The sequence below is a fragment of the Phasianus colchicus genome, chromosome 11, assembly GCF_987193195.1.
Source record: "Phasianus colchicus chromosome 11, bPhaCol1.hap1.1, whole genome shotgun sequence".
NCBI lineage: Eukaryota > Metazoa > Chordata > Aves > Galliformes > Phasianidae > Phasianus > Phasianus colchicus.
Window position 1 is genome coordinate 10641195 of NC_143446.1, and position 22808 is coordinate 10664002.

Genomic DNA, 22808 nt, shown 5'->3' on the forward strand with positions numbered 1-22808 from the left:
GCCCCGCCCCACCTCCTGAATATGCATGACCAAATTTCCTCCCGCTCGAGCAAAACCGGGGGCAGCGCGGCGAGATCGGGCGAGAGCGGCCTGAGCTGAGTGCTCAGCTTCTCGTAGGGCTGCGTTGGGCAGCTAAACCTATCAGTAAATTGAGGCAGCTGTCATGCAAGGACAGGGTTTCTTCTGCTAGGCCCATTGACATGAAGGGTGTGGGTCGGGACCCACAGAGGCTCAGCTGATCCTTCAAAACTACTACAAAGAGCTCAACGACACCGTTTAATAGATCAAATTTTCCACTTCAAAACACTGTTTTTTAATGTAGTTGCAACAATTAGCTGAGCGTTTTCATCAGCAGTGGTCGACAGCCTGCATGCCACAGTCGTAAAATCCTGCAGCAGCAGGAGTAGCCCACTGTCACTGTGCTCACTGTTGGCAGAAAGGTGCAACCTCTACTGCCATCCCACCAACATCCCCCTCTGATGCCGTGGGCCAGTATCATCGTACAGAAGGAAGCACCTTTGGAGCAGCCTTTGTAACACTGGGCACAGAAGTATGTATCTATTTCAGTCACTGTGGCAACTACTGAAAGGTGCACTATGCATACATCTTTCAATATCACGTATTGCTACAAACCCGTGACCAGAAAAGCAGCACAGACACCATGAATAACTAGATGTATTGGGTGATGCATTCACCTTCTCTTCCCGCAGGGCAGCCCGGCCCCAGGTGTGCACTCATTGCCCACCAACAAACCAAGATTGCTGTGATGTTAGCCATACCTGGGCTGAACCCGGAGCAAGGGGTGCAGGGGTAACTTCTGCTACAGCAAAGAAGTGCGCTTTGACACGCTGGCTAAACTCAGGTTTCTCAACAGCCAAAAACATGTGGCCTTACTTTCTGTTTGGATAAAGGCAGCTGAGAAGAGGATGGGAAACCAGGTGTTTACCTGGGATTTCTTGTATATCCTTCAGCATCCGATACCTTGAGTTGCAAGAGACTTACTGAACAAATTTAATGCGCAAATAAATGCTAAAAAAAATAAAATCGTAGACCCCTATGAAGTACTGTCTGCTGTAAATCCACTGGGACAGGCTACTGAAATCCCAGAATGATCCAAAGCAGCTGAAACGGTATGGGATATCCCTAAAGCCAGAAGCTAAGCCCGCAAGACAAAACCTCCTAAAAATGGAAGGTAGGAGAGGAACTCAGCCTCTGATTGGAAAGTTGTGACTCACAGACTATTATGAGAATACTGTTCACAGTGCAGTAATGGGACCGGCTGCCATGAGCCGCTGCGGAATCCCCTGAGCACCCCGGTGCTCTCGGTGTGGTGTAGCTGTGGGTGCAGCTCTCAGCACTTGGTGTTGGTGCCTGTCTGCTCCCACGGCGTGTTTGGGGCTGGCTTGGAGAATCTGGGGCCTGGCGCTGCAACGGAGAGCGGCTTTGTGTCCGGGCCCGCTGTCCCTGTCTGCACCGGCAGTTGTAGCCAAGTTCTGGGGAGTGCCTCGAGGACTCTGATGTCCTGCAGCTGGCAGAGCGTAGGGAGCTGCTCTCAGCGATCGGGGCAGAATTACGGCAGCTCCCACGGCGCCCTCGGGGCTGATTGCAGGTATTCTCAACCCGGTGTAAATGCAGGCGCACTCTCCTCCGGTCTGTCCTGCGCTGGCTGGACCAGACACTGCTCCCAGGCACACGGGAACACTCAGCTGACCCTGGTGGTGCCTGGCTGGTGGTTCTGGAGCCTCGGGATGGCCCCAGTTCCTGCCGCGTGGTGGTGCTGAGGCCAGCGCTGTCCAAATTTGTGTTGGAGGCTGTAAGGGGAGGCAGGATGGTGAGCGAGGTTGATCTATAGCACTGGGGTGTTATAGGCACCTATCCCTCCTGGGCCAGAGGGACTTTTGCCTCTTACCGGTGCCCTCTCCAGCACAGGTGTTGCAATCCCACCTGGTTGTCCTGTGACTCAGGTAGAAACAGCGCCGATGAGTCCCTTGTGCAGCACAGGAGTTGCAGACGAGCAGCTCCCAGGGCCTGGGGAAACCAACGGGTTGTGGCCATGAGGACAAAGTGATCTGAGCCAGGGAGGGCCTAGCACAGCTCTGGTGCTCAGTCCATGCTCCCCCAGCCTGTGGTGATCCCAGGCTGGGATCCCATGCAGAGCCCCAGAAGGCTGCTGAGGTAACTCACCCTTCTCTCTCTGCCCAATCCCTGCCGTGTGGACTAAGGCAGTCTCTGGCATTGCAGCACTGGTGCCTAACTCTCAGGGATGCGTAGGCATCGTTGTCCTCCCATGTTGGTCTTCTGCCAGGGAAGAGAGGGAACATGATGATCACTCACTGCCTCGGGACTAAAACCGATCCATGGCATCCCCCCCACCCCACTCTATGCCCAGTTCCAGCTTCCCAATGATGCTGAGACCCATGTTAATGGCTGTGCAGGGCCAGGCCTGCCAGTGCAGTCCCTTGCCAAGGACAGCTCTTGTGCCCTCACATCTCAAGAGCTGGCTGAAAGACACCAACCTGAATGGGATTCGGATCCCCGCAGTGAGCATGTCTGTCGTAAAACAGCCCCTGTCTCTGCAGAGGGGTCACTGGAAGCAGTAAATCCCTGCGCACAGGGCCTGTTTCTGCAGCAGAAACACAAGCAACGTGCGTGTGAGCCAGGCCTGGTGCTGCTGAGCGCTGACCATTCCCACAGGGCAAGGGGAGTGCTCCTACCTGGACGCACGCCCGGTGGAACCAGGTGTGTTGGCAAGATGGGCACACCATGGTGCTGTATGATCTGCTGTCACCTACGGGGTCCATGCAGATGATGCAGGTCGTACCCTGCGCCGGCACTGCCTCCACTGCCTGCTGCGGGCGGTGCTCCCAACAGAAGGACCTGGGGGGAAGATGGGAGGGATGGGCAAGTTGAGAAGTGCTGAGAGGAGGGCAGAGGAACGGGTATGAGCCCCAGGCCTTGACTGTGGCAGTGTGAGGCTGCTGGGAGGTGTCACAAGGCATTCCTCGCTTCTTTGGCTGGTGCTGACAGGAGTGGTTAGAGGCTCACAGGCAATGCCTGGCAGCCCTTACCTGAAGTCTCCAAAGTACCGGGTGATGCATTCACCCTCTGAGGCACAGGGAAGATGGAAGCTGCGGTCACAGCCCGGCTCCACACAGGTGATGAAGGCCCCCCTCTTGCCACATACGCAGCAGAGCTGGAAAGAGCAGAGCAGCCCCCATCAGCAGCAGGCGCGGGGCCCACACAGCGGGCCCCCCACCTCTGGGGAGGGCACAAGATGCGGGCAGGGCTGGGTGGTACTCTGCAGAGCTGCCCAGTGAACAGGGCTCGTCTGCAAGAGCAGGAATTTCAACTGGAGCTGGTTGGAAAGGCTGGGATTGCTTTCTTTTGACCAGGCTAAGCAAGCCATTCCTGTCCTGGCACCAAGCTCCCTGCTCTGGTCCAGTGCTCACCTTCTGCTCTGCCCGCCTCACTGTGTGTATCAGGTCTTCTAAGTAAAAGCTTGCACTGTTATCTGCTCCTGGTTGACAAAGACCACTGGCAGCTTTCTGTACAAGAGGAAAGAGCGTGATCTTGTTAGGGCAGAAAGGAGGGAATCACTGGTTGGAGGAAGGTGTCAGGAGCCACATGGGAACTCACCACACAGTACAAATGGAAATAGAATCCACTGTGCTCTTCTTTCTGCCCAAGGATGCTGGAGTCATCATCCACACGGCCACACAGCACGCACGCTGGAGAGAGGAAGAGCAGTGAGCGCCTTGAGGGGCCGAGTGCCCCTGGGGGCTATGCTAGGGACTGCTCTGTGCCAGCTGTGCCCGCTGAGAGGCAGGGCTGGAGGCCGTGGAGGGGAAGGGGCACTGCAGGCCCAGCTGTGCCAGCAGGCAGCCACAGACCGTGCCACCCTCCATGATGCCATCACACCTCACAGGGGCTGAGGGCACCCAAGCAGGAGGGTGGTGGCTCCTGCTGCCAGTGCAGAGTGAGGGGCCCGGCGCTGGATGCAGCCCCGCTGGAAACCGGCGTCTTGGTGCTGCTGAAGGTACCGGGTGACACATCCACCCTCCTGGCCCCACCTGAACACTACCATTGCTCCTGCTGCTCCATCCCAGTCAAGCGTTTACATGTTTCCACGATGTTCTCAAGGCTTTACTTTTTGGTTGTTTGCTGCTGATTTCCTCTCGTTGCAATAAATGACTCGATTCACAGAATCACAGAATCTATGGTTGCCAAAGACCTCTAAGATCACCAAGTCCCACCGCCCACGGCCCTCAGTGCCCCATCCCCACGGTTCAGGAACACCTCCACAGATGCTGACTCCCCAGCTCCCGGGCAGCTGTGCCAGTGCCCGACCGCTCTTTCAGCAAAGATGTTCTTCCTAACATCCAACGGGGACCTCCCCTGGCTCAACTTGAGGCCATTTCCTCTCGTCCCATCACTGTTATCTGGGAGAAGAGGCTGGCCCCCACCTCACTACAGCCTCCATTCAGAGAGTTATATGCAGTGGTGAGGCCTCCCCTGGGCCTCCTCCACACTCAACAATCCCAGTTCACTCTGCTACTCCTCATGGGACTTCTGTTCCAGACCTTTTCCTGCCCCATTGCCCTTCCATGGGCACACTGCATGGCTTCTGTGTCTTTCTTGTAGCGAGGGGCCTGGAACAGAGTACAGCACTTGAGGTGAGGCCTTACCAGTGCCGTCTGCAGGGGCACGATCACCTCCCTGCTCCTGCTGGCTGCACCGCTTCCGCTACAAACCGGGACGCCCTTGGCTTTAGAATCATAGAAACATAAAATCATAGAATCACAAGGTTGGAAACGACCTACAAGATCGTCTAGTCTTGCTATTTCTCTAAATGATTGGACCAAGAAACATAGTGTGGATGTTCCATTTACAAGCATTCTGTCCAGTAGGCTGATAAGCTGAAAATTTTAGATTTTTAGAGAGACAGGTGTCATATATGAATGGAATTTGGTGACAGGAGAGCGTAATATTATCTTAGAAACCTGCAGTCAGGTGAGGCTTCGGTGCCAAAAGACAACAGTGCAGCAGGTATAGCACCAAGTGACAGCTCTCCTTTAGGGTTCTGCCAAGGCTGTTAAGTATCACCCTTTGTCTTGCTTCCACCTGTGATACAGCAGGGACCCACCAAGCGAGCCCTGCCACCTTCATCCACAGGGCTAGACGGATGGCACAGAGCATTCTTCTGTTTGAGAGACAGCTTTTACATCTGCTGGGCTACTCCCTCAGAGAAGTCAGGTGAAATGAACAGGTGAATTAGGAAGCAAAACCTTTCCACCAGACACAGCCATGTTTCCACCAGACACAGCCATGTGGGAGGTGAAAGTTAAAGCCTGGGGGTAGAGGCTAGAAGACATATCTCCCATTCTTGGAGATATTTTAGCCAGAACAGTCAGCTTCTTCTTGAGCAGAGGTGCCCCTGCTGTAACTCAGACACGTTGTACCCACCGACTCTCAGAGCACAGACCTGCAAGCAGCCAGCACTACAAGTTCACAACGCATCATTAACCCGAGCAACGACGAACGAGAAGGGACACGCCGGCTTCTCCAGGCATCGTTCTAACATCGCGGTACAAACACAAAGCCTCAGCTCCATCAGAGCAGCCGGCAGCCCCACGCCCCACACAGCTCTGCCCCTCATCGCACGGAGCGCCGGTCCGCGCCGCGAGCCCTTAAATGGCGGCCGCCCGCCGAGCCCCGCCTCCCGCCGCTTCCCATAGGCCGGCGCCTCGATTTCTTTCCGCCTCTCCAGCAGCCGGGGTTGGGCTGTTTTGGGGCTCCCCTTTGAGCGGCTCCGCTGGGCTCAGGCGGAAAGGCTGTGCTTCGCTGCTCCTGCCTTACGCGGCCATCTGCCCGCCCTGCTGCGCGGCGCTCCCCGGCCGAGCGGAGCGGAGCGGTGGTGCCGGGCCTGGCATGGCGGGTTTGGGCCCCTGCGACTGAGCGCCGCCTGCGGAAGGCCGGGCCGGGCGGGCTGCGTCCTGCGGCGGGTAGGAGCGGGTCGGGCGGCGGTGGGGGGGCTGTGGGGGCACGGCCCGGGCCTGGCTGCGGTTCTCTGAGGCGGTGCGGGGCTCGGGGGCCCGGCGCGGGGGTTTAGGCTCCGTCTTCCTTTTCCTGGCCGCCTCCCCGCTGTCCCGGCCGGGCTCGGGCCTCGGCGCCGCGCTGTGCTCGCGGCCTGTGTCCGCGGCTGCGTCGCTCTGGGCGCTCTGTCAGCTGCCCTTACAGCGGGTGGACTTTCTTGTTCGTGTGAAGCGTCCCCGTGCTGCTCCTTTCCTTCTTCTGCCTGGAAGAAGAGCAGGAAACTAGCATATCGTGTTCCCAGGCTTGCTCCCGAGCTTGGCGTTCTGTCCTGTTTGGGTTACCGGTGCTCTTTTAGTGCTGTAGTTCTTCTCTTGTAGAGTTTTGTCCTGAAGCAGAAGCGATAATGAAAGTTGGAGAGAAGGGAGTTGAGCCCTGTCAGGACAGACGTGCCACCTGTTTGTTTGAGACTGCAATGTGAATGGCGATGGCTTTGATCCTGGGGGAGATCTGAACAACTGTCTTTAAAAGGGAGTGAAGAAAAAAGGTTTCCCCTTCTCCTTTAAGGCTATGTAACCTATTGGAGTAATGCTTTCATTTAAGCAGGAATCTGCTAAGTGCAGCGCTCTGTCACTCACATCCGGAATTGTAGGGAGTGATACCAGCCCTGATGTGGTCTGTGCTTTCCAATGCTGTTTTCAGGAAGAAGGAGAGCAGTCGGTTTTATTAAACCTGGAACTCTGGTAGGTGTGTGACCACCGCCATGAGGTTGAGTTTTGAGACTGCAGATAACTGCTGGTAACCTGAGCCTCAGCGTTCATTGGTTACGCTATGAGTCCTGAACCAAAAAGCAGAATCCCCTTGGTAAGAGGCAGCTGCCTGCCCAGGAGGTGCAGCTGAGCCCCCTCCAGCACTGTGTCTCAGTGCCTGGACTGAGAAACACTGCTCAGCCACACCAGGCTCACTTCAGCTGTAACATAGCAAACTCTTTTTTTCCTTTTATTTTCTTGTGTATGGCAGTTCAGGCTGTCTGTCAGAAGGAAGGCTGGGGCTGGGGTGTGGGGTGCTGATGTGTGGCTGTGGGGTGGCTTCAGCTCCTCTGTGTGGGTTGAGCTGGCAGCTGTGGGCAGGGTGTGGTGAGTGATCCCTGGGCTATGCTCAGCTGACCGGGTTAGTTCAGATGAGCTGGGGCACGGGTTGGAAAGTGCAGCAGGGAGCAGTGGTGCTGGGTGTGATGAATCCAAACTGTTTCCCTGGCATCAGTTTCCCATGCATTTGCTGTGGGTTTGTTGCTGGTGGCCTCAACCAGAACAGGGCAGTTCTCAACATCCTCTCTGTAGCCTTTGGCTATGAGAAAAGCACAAAGTGTGCTGTCAGACTGATGGCTCTGGCTGCCCTTTGATAGCATGTTGGGTATTTTGCTGCTCTGCCTTTGTAGGATACTAACACCAGGCCATAGTGAGCAGCCTGGCATGGAGGTAATCTCAATTCTGCTTTGCCCTTTGAAACCTTGTGACTGGGGCTGACTGTTGCATGTGGCCAACTCCTCTCCTTATCAGCAGCTCACTGCTGTTGTGTGATAGTGATGGATTCTAGGGAAAAAAGTTGGAGTCTCCTTGTTCTTTTTCTGAGAACATGTTTGTTTTTCCATGTAGGTCTGCAGCTTTATAATCAAACCCTTTTCACTTGGATTTCCCAGGTCAAATTCTTTGTCCCAGAAGCAGTTAGAGGTGTGATATTCACAGCTGATGTAATTCTCCCCATGCTCTGAGAGTTTTTTTCTATCCTTTCCCAGCATTTTTAAATTTCAGAAGAAATAAAAAATTCTTCTGCATTGGTAAATATGAATGTATTTGTCTTTGCTGCTACTGAGATGCAGAGGTCAGTGAAAGTGTTTCAGAAGAGAAGAATGAAGCAAAGTTATTTACAGGAAATCCTCAATGGTGTCAAAGCATTGAGTTACTGGAAGGAAGAGAAGACACTTCTGGGGAGTTCTGCAGTGTGGAGGTGGTTTGCTGGAACCCCCACTAGAACTGAGATTATTTGGCACAGATATTGCCATCTCAGCACAAAGTTGATCTTTCCAGGTCTGTGTGTTTATTTAATGACGTCTCTTGTGCAGCACAGCATATGGCAATTGCACAAGAGAATCTCATCCCAGTGAGTATCTGTCAACGTGGGTGAATCAAATGGAGGGTTTGTTAGCTGGGAGAGGCATGGGTACCCCCTGTCCTCAGGACACTTAAGACAAATCTCAGCCTCTGAAGAAAACTCTGTGCCCTGGAGACCTGGGCAGTTTGTAGGGAAAGTGCTACTGAGCTCTGAAAGCTCCAGAGGTGGCACAGGGCTGTGCTGCTTGTTCTTTCTGACCTGAGTCATCCCATACCTACCAGGGAGATGACTTGCTGACTCCTGGCATTGAGGCTGTTAGTTTTGCTATGCCAGCCAGGGTTAAATTCAGACAGGGGGGAGATGTTTTCTTTGAAGATGAATCCTGGATAGAGGGCAGTGCACAGTGCTGTCTCTGGCTATGTGCATTTTTGGGATGGCAGTTGGTAGAGATGTTTCAATCTGTCATCTGCAGCCACGTCCTTGGAAGGTGCAGGGGGATGTGATGAGACCTTTCCTTCAGCACATTGTTGGTCAAGCTTATTTAGTGGTGAGAGTTCCTACTTTAGGGTAAGAAGGGGGAGGATCTGCACAAGGTGACACACTGAATAAGGAGTAAGTTTACTAGTCAAACTCTAATTCTGCTCTACAGCCAGCATTCATCCAAGCTTCTAAGGTGACCATGGAATCAACAGGGAAACTGCAGCTGTTACTTTTACTGCTACAACATTTACAAAGCCACTGGACACGAAGCATGTGGAGTTTAATGGAGAACAGAGTTTCTCTTCATCTTCTGTAAGGACAGCTAATAATACAGCAGTGTAGGGCCTGGGGGTGGGCAGATGGCAGAAAAGATAATAATGTTCTCTCAGGGCAGGCAATTTAGAAACAACACCTCATCAGGAGAATGGGAAGCTCTCTCTTGTCCTTTTTCCAGGTGCCTGGAGAGGGCTAAGACAGGGCAGGCAAACAAGCTAAGCACCACAATTCATTTTAAGTTCAGAGCTCTTTGGTGCCCAAGAGTTCAACCTGAAGAAAAACACATCAGGTAGGGACAGCTTCTGGGTCTGGGTTTGTGAACTCCCAGTGTGCATCCAAGTGCTGGTCGGTATCTGAGAAGTGCAATGTGACCTGGATAGAGGGGTGTGAAGAAGATGGAGAACCTTATGCTAGTAGGGTTATAGGAAGATGCCAACTTTATACATCTTTACTTTCTGCTTAAAATCAGAATAGTTCTGGGATCTTGCAGAGAGAAAAATGCTGATTTTTTTTTTTGCCTTTTTTGATATTGATTTCTGAATATAGTACATACAGTCCCTACAGGTAAAAGTATGCGGGGCTCTGACTGTAGGATTGGTAACAGCAATGGGTTTTAGTTACGAGCCTTCACTTTACTTTTGTAGAAATTAATTTGTTGACTTCTTGGGCTTGGGATGTAGAATAATTGATGCTCTGATGCAGCAGGATTTTTATCTGTCTGGTGACGCCATGTATTGCTGCTGAGTTTTGATTTATTCTATCAGTCTGCCAAGGCTCAAGTAATCACTGATTTGAAGGTGCATTTTACTCTGATACAAGATGCTGATTTTGTACTGTCTACCCTAGTGGCTGTGTGCAGAGTGAAGGCAGGTGCTATTCTGTTGTGTAATGCAGTCTTTCTGATTATAATAATTTGCTGTAACAAGCAGGAAGCAGTTGTGTGGGGGCCTAATGGAAGGGATATGCTTTTTTAGCTCTGACTCACAACTGATTTAATGTTCTCTTTTCTCTGCTGCTGTTGTCCCGTGCCACGTTTGACCTGAACTAGCAAGGAGGCAGGATATTCCAGTCCATGATGTCCATGATGAGATTCTCCTTGTCTGACAACATCACACGCTCTACTGCCCTGGTGACAGCACTGGATAATGTGACAACTTTGCCTTCAACGACAGCGCAGGCAATCAATGGCACGAACGTCACGGTGCCACATAAGTGCCTGCTGTTGCTCTATGAGGACATTGGGAAGTCCAGGTGAGAAAGACAAAATGGGATCACAGCCTGACTCTGGGATCCTTGCTTTCTCGGCATTTGGGTGAGCAGGGGCTGGGCTGGTACCTGGCCTTCTAGATGCTGCAGAACAGGATGAAACTTTTTTATTTACTTTTTGCAGAGTCCGCTACTGGGATCTTTTGCTCCTGGTTCCCAATGTGCTTTTCTTTATGTTTCTTCTCTGGAAGCTGCCCTCTGCCAGGGCCAAAATCCGGGTCACTTCCAGCCCAATCTTCACTACATTCTACATACTAGTGAGTACTGCTGTGTGCTTTTGAACTGATTGATGGAGTGTTTTTTATTACCACTCTTGAAAAGTATAACTGAACAAGTGGAGAGAGAGAGAGAGCTTAGACCAGGTCTAAGATTTGAAGGTGTACTACCAGGAATAGACTTTTTGCTGCCTGAACTCTACTTTTCAGCTTCTGGTAATGTCCATATCTAGATATGGTGGATTTTTTTCTATGGTGATTTTTTTTTTTTTTCCCTGCACACTTTCTTCTGTTTGTTGTTGTCTTGGAATCCAGCATCTTGTATTTTCCTTGTTTCTTGCATTAAGTTATGTGACACAAAACCATTATCTCACTGAGTTAATGTACGGAGCTCTTCATTATTCTTCACATACACAACTGCTACAAAATTAAAAAATACTACTAGCAGTTTCCTGTCTGAATTTACGTCGTCTTTCACATTTCCAGTTATACAGGGAAGGTCAATAAAAAGCTCATTCTAAAGTCTTAGAGAAACAAAACTCTTCAGAAACCACGGGGAAGAAAAAGTGAGCTGACTGCTGTTGGCTCTTTCAAAACAGTGTGAGAAGTAGAAAGTGATGAAACAGTCTTAGAGAAAAGTGCTTTTCAGTCAGTTTGATCTTCTGGATTATGTTTTCTGGAAATGAGGGTAAGTATGTTCAGTGAGGATTTCCTCTCAGGCAGTTGTTTGTCACATTCTGAAGGAATGCTTTCTTGTGGAGTCAGTGATTAAAGCTAAGCTGATAGCTTTGTAAGATTTTCTCCCTGTTTAGAGGAAAACACCCTTTTTGCTTCCTGAGTTGTTGCTGCTCCAGAACCCCCTTCTGTAGGACCCTTCTTTTTCATCAGTGTTTTGTCCAAGTTTTCCACCCAAGAAGGGAATGTCACATTGTTATTCTTTGAGTTGTTTGCATCTTCTTTTTCTCTAAGGAGGAAGCATTCTGCTGTAGATGGCTTATTGGTTGATTTCATCCATCTTGAAATCAGATTGTACTTTTCATTCTGTGTTAGATATGACTGTTTCATACCTTCATCATTAGTATATCTAAGCCTGTAGCTTGGAGAATTGTGTCTGGAAAAATCTGTTTTCTCAGAGAGTAGGTCTGCCCAGCACAGGGTGGATTTGTCCAACTGAGCTCTTGATTGCATAGTGTGGCTGTGGCAGCACAGCGACTGGTGGATTAGCCTTGCTGAGCTCTGTGGTGTCAGACTTAAATGGTATGAGGTGGTATCTTAATACTGCACTGTGCAGGAGGCTAAGATGCTTTAAAGCTGTTATCTGTATTGCCTTATCTTTTGCATTCCTGAGCATTGCCATTGTGGAGTGGGGAAAAAAACAACTGTGTGGATTTCAGCTTTATCACAGATCTGAAATGTGGTAGTTGGTATAAAGTGGCTTCTGTTATCTGATGGCATTGGGTTATTCAGTCATACCAAGCACTTGATTTTCTAATTTGGAGAGATGTATTTTTCATCTGATTGCCCCCAGTGAACTGAAAGGTGGGGAGAATGACTGTAAGAGCATCATTGTAAGGGAGTGTTCAATCTGATAGCTGAAGAAATGTGCACCTTCATAAACTCTAAGCCAGTATTTCTGTACCTGACAAGCCTTTGGGAAATTAACTCAAGTATGTTATTTAAAGTCCTCAGTGCACATTATCAGGCTTCAAAGCTGGCCTGGAAATAGAATTCCAAAAAGGTATCTGATCACTGCTGCATATGTGCCTTTTGACTTGAGCTATTTTTGCTACTTTTTTCTTGTAGGTGTTTGTGGTGGCTTTAGTTGGTATTGCCCGTGCTGTTGTCTCCATGACTGTGAGTGCCTCTGATGCTGCCACAGTTGCTGATAAGGTAGGTACAGTGCTTGTTCTGGAGGCTCTGCTTTGTGTAGTTCTGGCCACAGTGTTTTGCTACTGCCTCCCATTTACTTGCTTGCAAGAAGAATGTGTTCTTATTTGCAGTGCTCATAGCTGTTTACTATGAAATCTTGTTCCGCTAGCTGTATCTAAGCAGTCACAACCTCTAAGACTGTAAAACAATGGACTTCCTAGTTCAGAGACACAGATGGTGGTAAAGCTTTCCTGTTGCAGAGATAGAAGGCTCTGCCTTGCAAGAGCTAAACAAACATTCAGATACCTTTAGTAGATAGGCAAAGTGTTGCTTTTGATGCTCTTGCTCTGTTTGAAGGGCTCTTGGAAAAATACTAAACTTTTCTTGTATTGAAAGCAAATAAAACTACTTTTCCTTTTTGAACTGATAGCTGAATGTCCTTGCAGTTACTCTGAGCACAGGGTGAACTCTTTACAAACAGGAAATAGCCTTGTGTGTGCTGTTCCTTTGTAATCATGAGTTGCAACAGTGTTACCTAAAACAAAAAGCTCTGCTGATCTTGAGGTGCTGAAGGGAGAAGAGCCACCTGCGGAGTATGAATCTTCTGCCTTTATGTTGAGGATTTGTATGGTTGTTTTGCCTTTCCCTTTAATGTTACCTGCCAGAGCATTTTAAGGCACTGCTTGTTATGTGTGCTGGATGTTTGTAACATTTTCACTCACATTTGTTGAATAGACAAAAGTTCAGGACTTGAATAATGGAAAAGAGATGAGAGGTTGTTTTTCTCAGCTCTGTTGGTACTGCTGAGAAGTGCAGAAAGACAGACACTATGTTAATTTTTTCCTGCAGAAGCCTTTCCTATTATTTTTTCTTTTTCTCATATACATGTTCCTATTGTGTTAAAAGCATCTTATCACTTGCCTCTTATCTGTGTATTTTCAAATCAGTGCCAGTGGGAACTTGGAGAAAAAGGATCAGTAAGCCAGAATCTGGGTTCTTGTACCCAGGTTTGACATTGCTTTATTGCATGACTTTCTGGAAAGTCACTTGACCTGCTGTTTATCTGGTCTTGTTTCACCGAATAAAGTAGGGGAATGAAAATGACAAACTGGAAGCTATTAAATGCAGGGTTGAATATGCTTTGAATTTGGGGACCCCACTGTCTTTGAAGGAGGACAAAAGTTTTATTCAGTCTTTACTTTAGAATTTACTACTGTAGGGATTGGCACTGTTTGATGTTATAGCTTTAAGATCATTTTGTGTTGCTGCTTCTTGGTGGTGCAGTGAAAAGTGCACATCTATGACAAGAGACAGATTTGTAAGTATGGCAGACCATGGCTGCATTGTGTCCCTGCAGGCATGCTGTTTGCTCTCACAATTGTTCTGTCCAGGCAAGGTCAGAGCTTGAGGCAAGTGTAAAATAAACATACTACAGAGCATGAGGAAGATTTGTGGAAATAGCCTGTTCCACTGAGAGGCAGCCATCCTCAGGGATAGAGAACAGAAGTTTCTGTGTTAACTTGTAACTGGTTTCTGGCTCCTTCTAATCATGTTTGTCTGGTTTCTTTATACCTCAGATCCTGTGGGAGATCACAAGGTTCTTCCTTCTGGCGATCGAGCTGAGCGTGGTGATTTTAGGCCTTGCCTTTGGTAAGTGTCAGGAGGTTTACTGTGTGCTATGAATGTTTCCTATTCCCTTCTTTTCCTCAGAGACCACATCTGTAAGTGTGTATATTAATAGAATAAATACAGAAGGCAGGATAAAGACAGAAGACAAACTGGACAGTTTGTCAGTAACAGTTGAAAGCCTGGCTACATTTACAGTTCTGCAATTTGTACAGTTTCAGGGTTTATTTGTGCTTTATTTGTTTTGCATTTGGTGAAGGAGTGTGCAACATGTGAAGAAGACCTTTATACAGAGATCAGTTGTCTGGTCTTTGCATAAAACACATCTTATTTAAGATAGTTGTGTTTGAGGATACATCTATCGCCTCACCATTGTTTAGTTTTATTCTATCCTGGCTTCATTTGATTCATTTAGCTGTACCTTTGTCACTCTGCATTCAGTTGTATGAGTGAAAATACTATTTGGAGTACATCTTGCTGTGGGGGTGAGGGAATTTAGTAGGTGTCTCTGCCACGTCTGCACTTGAGATGTGAACACTGGTTCTCTCCACTTTTGTGGGATCATAAAGTAATTTAGTTTGGAAGGAACTTTTGGAGATTGATTGCTCCATCATGTCCCAGTGTAAATATTTCTAGTTTATGTTAGGCTTTCCCTCCTCTGACCCAGTCTCTCATCACTACTTTTTCCTGAAAAGAAACTGCAGTCTGTCTGTGTAGCTGGTAATGGAGTTGTGCCTGCTTTTTTTTTTTTGGCCTCATAACCCCAGTGAAAAAACTTGTTTATTTTCTGTATATTACTGTGGGCAGGAGGAAAGCAAGTTAAAACCTATTGTTTTACAGGTTTTGTTTTGTGTTTTAAAGGATCAGCTCTCCAAGTGGAAGCAGTTAACAAGGGTTAAGTGAGCTTCAAGCTTCCTTTGAGGGCCTCTGGAAATGCAGATGTTTTATTATATTTGTTTTGGGGTGAACTGATTTTTAGCACATCCTGATTCAACCTGTGTTCCTTAATTCCAGGTCATTTGGAGAGCAAGTCAAGTGTGAAGCGTGTTCTGGCAATCACTACAGTGCTGTCTCTAGCATATTCTGTCACACAGGTGAGTACGATAGAGCAGAAGAGATTAATTGGCTTGAAGTCAGCTGTGGGGCTCCTGTCTGGAATGTGGGGAAAAGTAGCAGCTTTGCTCTTTGGACTAGGCTGTGGGGAAAGACTGAGTTCTTGTGGTAATGTATGGGGATTCCCAGAGTATACACTAGACCATATCACACTGTCCTCTTCATGGTGTGAATGGCTCAGCCAGGGTCAAGAAATAAGGAGGGAATTTAGATGGATAGTTTTGTCCAACAAATCTTGGAACAAGAGTTAGAGTTTCTCATGTGTGCCACAAATTTTGAGTTTAGCTTCAAGTACAATGCAAACTAGATGGAGACAGCCCAAGTGTGCTCATCAGGCGCTGTGCTGCTTGTCTCCTTCTCTTGAGCTGAGAGCTCTTGCTTCCCTTCAAACTAGCAGCTGGCTTGCTAGCTCCATTTATTAGCTCAGTCTATCTCTCTGGACAATGCAGTGTGTGTCTGGTGTTGTTCTTCTCATTAATACTTAAGTGGCCAGCCTTGTGCCTCTATTTGTGGCAGTACCAGAATAACAGACAGTTGTTTGGTGATCAGACCCTTGTGTGCAGTGGCAGTGAGGTGATCATTACCACATGACACTTAATTGGGCACCTACAGCTCAAACACTTGATATACTGGATCTGGGTTCAGCGATGCTTAGAAGTGGTTTTTTTTTGCTCTGCTGTCTGTATGGTAGCTTCTGTTCTTAATTGTTTTTCAGAGATCTAAATGAAGGAGACAGTCTCCTTTCCCAGCTGTTACACATATGCAGGCATTTATATTCTGGGTACAGCAGGGAAGGTGTGCTTTGAAGATTGGAATGAAACTGTTTGAAACAGAGGGCTGTGTCCACTCTCCTCTTTTCACTCTCTCTTTTTCTGGAATATCACTGATACTGTTTTCGTTTAGATACTGATTCTTGCCACTTTGTTCCCCTCATGTTTTGTTTTGTTTCTTCCTCTTCTCCTGGGTGAACATAACTTGGCCTAAGCAGGGCAAAATTTGTGTTTCAGGTGGCAGAGACAACTTTTATTTGAACTTTGAACGTAGTCTTTTATACTGACAGCCACTGTAATGAGGATGCTGACTATAACAGTATTGTGATGGTGCCATTTCTTTCCTAGGGGACCTTGGAAATCCTGTACCCTGATGCTCACCTCTCAGCTGAAGACTTCAACATCTATGGCCATGGAGGGAGACACTTCTGGCTTGCCAGCTCTTGTTTCTTCTTTCTGGTGAGTATGAGGCATGTATTGACATTTTGACAGCCTCTTTGTATTTTCTGAATGGGACAAGGAGGGTGATTTGAGTATAATAAGCCCCTGGGTTTCTGAGTCACAGAACAATCTTCTTTTTTTCTTTTGTCCCAACAGGTCTATTCCTTTGTGGTGATCCTTCCAAAAACTCCTCTTAAAGACCGGATTTCTCTGCCCTGTAAGTGACTGTAGTGTTTCCATCATGTAAGTGGGGCAGCACCAGGATAAAAAAATAAGTGAGGGGAGTAAGAAGCTCCTGTATGTGGCTGTGCTATGGATACATCCTTCTGTCTCAGCTGTGGAATACTTTGTCTACCATGTCTTTGCATGTGTTGCCAGGGCCATGTGCTTTCGGAACTCATTTTCTGTGTTTGCATGCATACACATGCAGGAGGATATGTTTAATCCTTTATACCTGTCAGTCCTGGCAGCATGGAATAGAAAAATTTGGTTTTAACTGCTAAGAGTTTAAGCATCTCAGCATCTTGTTGTTTATACATTGGGTTTGCTATTGAACAGAACCTACTGTTTGCACTGTGCTGGTACTTAATGAGGTTGAGCTTCATCTTTATGTCCGTGTCTTTCTCACAGCCAGGAAGAGTTTTTATGTTTATGCTGGGATCCTGGCAGTGCTGAATCTGGTGCAGGGTCTGGGCAGTGCTCTTCTCTGTGTGGATATCATAGAAGGACTGTGGTATGTATGTTGGGGAAGGAGTCTACAACCTGCTTTCTAATGTTGCATTTGTGTCCTTCAGCAATGTCTCAAGAAAACAAACTTCTACAGTGTTCCTAAGGAGGAATAAAGCTATTGTTTGTTTCATGGGAAAAAAAATAAAATGGTCTGGAAACTCACATTTGTGGGGGTCTTTGGAGCTGCATGTTCCACAGTGGTCTTGAGGTGGTGAACAGGAGTGACAGTGTGAGTCCACTGAAGCCTGATCATTGGCTTGTTTCTTAGATAGTATGTAAGCAAATAGTCTGTTTGCTAGAAGTAACAGAGATACTTCTAGTCATATCTGGAGTCTCATTCTTCAGGGATCAGTCATCTTCCATGAGTCAAAACTGGGAGCACTGAGACTTATTTTTTTGAGTCAGATCCTGGGATGTGATGTGGTTCCCTTTCAAAGTGTCTAGGAGCAATTACATCTTCACGGCAATGTCTTTAGTTTGCATCAGTTCAGATTTGTTTAGCACAAGGTTTGTGCTCTGCTTGCCTGCTTTTGAGGGAAATAGAATCATTTCTTCTGGATGGATGTGGTTGGGGTTATCTAGCTGTATTGTTTGAGTCCTAAATACCTTCATCTTCTCTTTTCCTTTTGACAGCTGTGTTGATGCTACTACATTCCTTTACTTCAGCTTCTTTGCACCTCTCATCTATGTGGCATTCCTGAAAGGCTTCTTTGGGTGAGTAGCAGGAACAGGGGTTTTGAGAGTATCTATTGTTATTTGAGCTGTCCCAGATTGTTTTCCATCTGTAGAATAAAAGCAATGACTGGAATGCCATTTAGGGAGCCAATGTTTCATTCCTGGCTTACTGATTTTCTTTTGTGGTCCTGCACTGGCCACTTCTACCTGAGGCTCCCTTGTGTACAAAGTAGAGCTAATAGTTGTATTTCCCTCAAGCACCTCTCTCTGTCACTTCAGTGTCTACATCCTATTTGTGCAAAGTTTTGCTGCTGAAATCAGTAACTAAATGGTTAGTGAGGGACTGAGTCGTGACAGATTAAGCTGGCTCCAAGTGGGCTTTTAGGAGGTTTGCTGGTTAAATAGCCCTTGGGTCAGGGTTCCTATACAAGGGCCGAGTCACCAGCTGAAAGCTCTGTCCAGTGTTGATTACTGGGTTGGGTGTGCCGCCGTGTGGCCACTCAGGGAGATGCATGTTGGTAGGAAGTGCTTTGGTGTAAGCTGTATGTTTTATTGTCCTTGAGCAAGAGACATCAATCAGGCTTTAGAATAACTAAAAATAGAAAGTACTCCTAAAATATCAAAATGTTTCTGATGTCTTCTGAAATCAGAACAGTATCTGGAGATAGAAATAGAAAGTACTGATTTGCAACTGTTTGTATTTTGATTTTCCTGTTGCACACGGATGGAATGAGAAATGGAATCTTTTTGTTGTTTGCTGTGAAGTCCAGTGATGCCTGGATGCTGCTCTCAGTAACTTAGAACTTGGAAAGAGGAGAACATGCTTATGACACCGATGGCAGGACTGCTGTTTTTATTTCCCCTAGGCAGCCTAGTCCAAAGCTACATTTAGCATTGTTCCATTGCAGTTATTCCACTATGACTATATCCAGACTGAAAGCAATATGAAAAGTTCTTTAACACTTAAATACACGTTGTTTCGGTGCTACTAAGTTTCAGTTCAGGGTAAGTGGCTGTTATGAGATATTTTGCTTAAACATGTATTTTAAATCCTTAATGACTCTAGGTCTGAGCCGAAGATCCTTTTCTCCTACAAGTGTCAGGTGGATGAACCTGAAGATGTGGATGTGCACCTACCCCATGCTTATGCTGTTGCCAAGAAGGAAGGAATGGATTCTGGGTTCTACTCAAGCACTCAGATTGATACCACAGCCTACCTGGATGACGTGGCCTCTATGCCGTATCACGTGGGCAGCATCAACAGCATAGACAGTGATCGTTGGAAAGCTATCAATGCCTAAGGCAGGGCTCCCCCCTGCATCCGATGCCTCATTTTCCCTTAAACTTCCTGATACTGAGGATGTTAGGATATCCACTGGAAACTTGTTCATCACTATCTGCTGTGGCTTTCCTCTTTTCCTTAGGATTTCTGAAACCTATTGTGGAACTAAGTTGGCAGCCTTTTTGGAAAGAATATTTCCCGTCACTGCCTGAGAACAATCTAGAACAGTCCTGTTCATAAACCTATAAACACTGAACCTTCCTGATTCTGTGTGTTCCAGATGTGAATATGGCCCAGAAGGACAGGCCTGACTGGCACCTCTTGCTTTTCAGTGACTGACAGCACTTGTCTGCCAACTAAGGGAAATGTCATTTAGAAGCAGTTTATTTGACTGTGTATTCTGCACATATGGAGAGAGTTTGGTTTAAACCAAAGTTGGTGTTCCTGGGCTTTCTCAGGCAGCACAGTTGTCTGGATCTTATCACAACCATGGATAGGTGGCAATAGATATGTCTAAATGGCAAAGCTGCTGAGTTGGACTCATCTCTGGTTTCAGCTAATGCTAATGAAAACTGTGAATTGCAATTGTTAGGAGTTAAAAGGATTGTGTTCAGAGTGTGTAGGAAGGAGAAAAGAGGTGTGAAGAGAAGTGAGCTGCCCAGTGTATTCTGATATTCTGGGAAGCATGGCTGGTATCTCGCAGCACCTGTGTGAGCTGACAGAACAATAGGGAGGCAGGACAGGCAGCTGCTGCCCAGCTGAGCTGAAGTAGCTGTGAAAGACTCTGTGGAGGCTATGCTGCTGTTCATCTGAGCTCACGGGAACATCTCAGTAACAGCACTGAAGTGGGGTGAAGTTTCAAGAACACAGCATGTACAGTAGGTGTGTGTTACATCTGCACCATGCTTCATGGCTCTAGGTGGGGTCATGGAGAGGGCTGTGAAGGAAGAGGCTGTCTCTGCTGATGAAGGCTTCAGAGATGTTCAGATGCCTGAGGCAGAGTAGAAGCTGATGAATCTGAGCTGTCAGTGTCTAGTGACTAGGAGTTCTCAAACACAACAGGCATCTTAAGATCAAATTGGCTGGTGTTCTAGGTTGGGTGGGAGGTGGATGCTCTGGTACAACTTCTGTGGCGGTGTCCTCTTCTGTTGCAGTTCAGATCCCCAGACTTCTAATGACCTTAATAGGCTTTTCATGTTGATACATTGAAAATACTTACAGGTGTGTGAAGTGTGGTTTATTTAAAAACTATCTGGAATTTCTTAGTCTCTTCCACAATGGAATAGGGACTGTTGTCAGAGCTGTTTGATGTGCAGTTCCAAGACAGTTTGTTCCAATTCAGGGACTGTTGAGCTGATAGCTGCAATAAACTGGTTTCTGAGACAGACTGTGCTGTCCAAGGATGAAGAGGTTTATTCTTCTAGCTCTGGGGAAGTCAGTTTTAGGGAACCTACCTGAGTCATCTGTGTAAGTGGAGATCTGCTGTAGGTGATATTAGAAATAGTAGAAAGAAGGAAATTTGAAACATTTCAGCACTGTGCATCTCTTGCCCCAGCTCACTGCTGTTCCTGAAAAAGAATAGTGGGGTAAGAGTTCTTGGGAAATCATCATGCAGGGTGCAGCATGGGGGTATCAGTTTAGAATCATGAGTGTATGCAGTGAATGCATTTCCCACTGTAGGGCAAGAAACAGATTAGGTAAGAACACAAGGTTCCTGTTGGTTGCCAAAACTATGCAGGCCCTTCACTTATCTTTTATTTTGTTAACGAGCAGAGCAGCTTCTCAGTTCTGCAGCCTGGGGACTTTGCCCTACAGGCTTCTGGGTAGCATTGACACCATTAATAATAAATTTTTTAAAATTCCACGAACTTTTTTTTAATCTTATCAAGTGAAGAAAAAAAACTTCCATGTGTGAGAGCTGGAGTGTCTAGCCTTTCACATTTCCCCTGCTGAAATGACTATGGAAGGGGTGGACAAGCAACTGGCCTGGCCAACTCAGTCCTTCCCACTTAGAGAAGTGTTCTGTGCTCCTACTTTTTCTTGCTGTGAATCTGCATCAGCCACATCTTAATTGTAAAAGCGATGGATGATGTGGTGCCTGAATTGCCCTGCTGCTGCTCTTACTGTGGCTCCGATCCTGAGCTGCTGTTAGCAAGCGTGGGGAAAACCTGCAGAGCTTCCCTGGAGTCTGTTGGCCTTGGACAGGTCTGAAAGATTTGAATGTCTAAGCAGATCACCTGTGCAGGTGGTCAGTGTGTCCACCCTGTCCTTTGCCAGCAGGACTCCAGTATTTCTGGAGCTTCCCATGTTGCTGGGGAGCTTCTGTGCTGGGTCATGGACTGACCTTCCTTCTGGTGTATTTCTGTGTATATAAGGCTTTGGGCTGTATTCACAATGGGCCTTGAGCAGAAGTGTGTTGTGTGTGGGGGTGTGTGTAAAGAGTCTAAATATAGAATAAATGTATATTTTTGTTTGTAAAATAAAGAAATACAATGATGTTTGGCATAAACGGTTATACTTTCTTTCTTAAATGATTCGTGTTATGGAGAATTAAAAAAACAAGCTTAGCAGATATTAATGGAGTTACATGGTGCCTTTTTGCAAGAGACAGATTTTTCCTTTCTTGGAAGTTTGGACAGCAGATCAGTGTGCAAAGAGTGGTGTTCAGGTATAAGCAGTTGAGAAGGCCTTTGATGTTCTCCGTAACTAGATCCTGCTGTTCCCACATCTCTCCAGCGCTGGGGGCTCTGCTGTTGGCAAGGTTTCTTCCTTAGGAAAAAGCCTGTGTGGAGGTAGCTTCTCGTTCAGGGCTTTGGGATGAATGGTGATGAGCTGTTTCAGCGCCAACAGCTGATGCTGCTCTGTCACGCTGAGAGCTCCAGCAATGGGAAAAGTCCCCAAGGTATTACGCAAATATTCGCCGCTTGCAGGACTATGCGGTAGGACGGGTCAGTCTGCCAGGCGGAGCGGGGAGCTCTGGATGTTCCGCGTCCGCACAGGACGCGCTCGGACGTCCCCGCCGCCGGGCTGCTGCCGTCGGACCACAGCTCCCATGGTGCCCCGCGGCCCGCCGCCAGCACGGCGCCACGCGATTGGTCGCCCCGGAGCCACCCGCCAATGGGAGCCCGCGATGTTGGCGGGCGCCGGTGAAGGGGAGGCGCTGCTCGGCGCGGGGGGAGAGGCGTCCCCAGCGGCCGCCCCGCCGGCATGGGGGGCAACGAGAGCAGCCATGGCGGCAGGAAGGTGTCCTTCGGGCTGGACGAGCGGGAGCAAGTCCGGGTGCTGCAGGGCATCAGGGTGAGGCGCTGCGGGACGGCGGGCCCGGGCACGGCTTTGCTCGGGGGGACGCGGCAGCCCCGGGCCGGCCTGCGCCCATCTCAGCGCCCCGTGTGCGCGGTGCGGCTCCGCGCCGAGCTGCCGTGTGTCCACAGCCGCTGTATTTCTGTGCGCCTTTGGACGCCGTTCCTGGGTGATGGGCGCTGTGTGTGTGCGCAGCCTGCCGTGCCCTCAGGCTGAATGCGAAGGCTGCGTTCTGTTGGGTTCGCCTCCGAAGGGCGCTGCTCTGGGTTCTTCCTTCCCACCCGCTGCCCGTTCGCACTGTATTTCTATGGAACAGAATTATTTTGAGATATCTACTGCCTTTCAGGTTGAAATTGGGCGGGTGCGGCTCTTAGTGCGTCTGTAGGCTGGAAGTTTTATCTCCAGTTTTATGCTATGGCCATCTGCTCGGTGGATGGAAGAAGGGTGCTGGCTGCAATCTTTTGGGACTCCTGTATGGCCTCTAATGCCATCCCTCGCGAGGAAAGCAGCAGAGCTCCCTCACTGTGAGGGTGGTCAGGCTTCCTCGCAAGGTGCCTCGCGCCTGTCAGTGTTCAGGAGGCGCTGGGATAATTGGTTAGTCCTCGAGTGTTCACGCAGTTGGAT

General features: G+C 48.2%; 3 protein-coding genes across 6 annotated transcripts in view; 2 read left to right on the plus strand and 1 right to left on the minus strand.

The window, feature by feature from the left end:
* Positions 1–2: 2 nt before the first annotated feature.
* Positions 3–6851, minus strand: LOC116238114 (uncharacterized). Its single transcript, XM_090148543.1, has 12 exons — positions 6834–6851; positions 6375–6419; positions 5857–6218; positions 3919–4030; positions 3637–3780; positions 3450–3545; positions 3069–3193; positions 2684–2877; positions 2517–2550; positions 2185–2298; positions 1910–2028; positions 3–1811 (listed from the first exon to the last, which is right to left on the minus strand). The coding sequence occupies exons 1-12, from the start codon at positions 6849–6851 to the stop codon at positions 1180–1182; spliced, it is 1995 nt and encodes a 664-aa protein (XP_090004669.1). The 3' UTR covers positions 3–1179.
* TPRA1 (transmembrane protein adipocyte associated 1) lies at positions 5755–20270 on the plus strand. 2 transcript variants are annotated; one of them, XM_031607591.2, is made up of 11 exons: positions 5755–6002; positions 9947–10149; positions 10289–10421; positions 12183–12269; positions 13826–13898; positions 14889–14968; positions 16106–16216; positions 16355–16415; positions 16829–16931; positions 17561–17641; positions 18669–20270. In XM_031607591.2, the coding sequence occupies exons 2-11, from the start codon at positions 9971–9973 to the stop codon at positions 18901–18903; spliced, it is 1143 nt and encodes a 380-aa protein (XP_031463451.2). In that variant the 5' UTR covers positions 5755–6002; positions 9947–9970; the 3' UTR covers positions 18904–20270. The 2 variants fall into 2 exon arrangements, with proteins under 2 accessions (XP_031463451.2, XP_031463461.2); XM_031607601.2 differs by having other exon boundaries at positions 5874–6002; positions 9951–10149.
* Positions 20271–22022: 1752 nt separating this feature from the next.
* The window catches only part of CHCHD6 (coiled-coil-helix-coiled-coil-helix domain containing 6), a 101747-nt gene continuing 100961 nt past the window's right edge, over positions 22023–22808 (plus strand). For all 3 annotated transcript variants that reach the window (XM_090148223.1, XM_090148224.1, XM_031607619.2), the window contains exon 1: positions 22023–22181. In XM_090148223.1, coding sequence (XP_090004349.1) covers positions 22092–22181 — 90 coding nt within the window. In that variant the 5' untranslated portion in view covers positions 22023–22091. The remainder of the gene's footprint in view (positions 22182–22808) is intronic.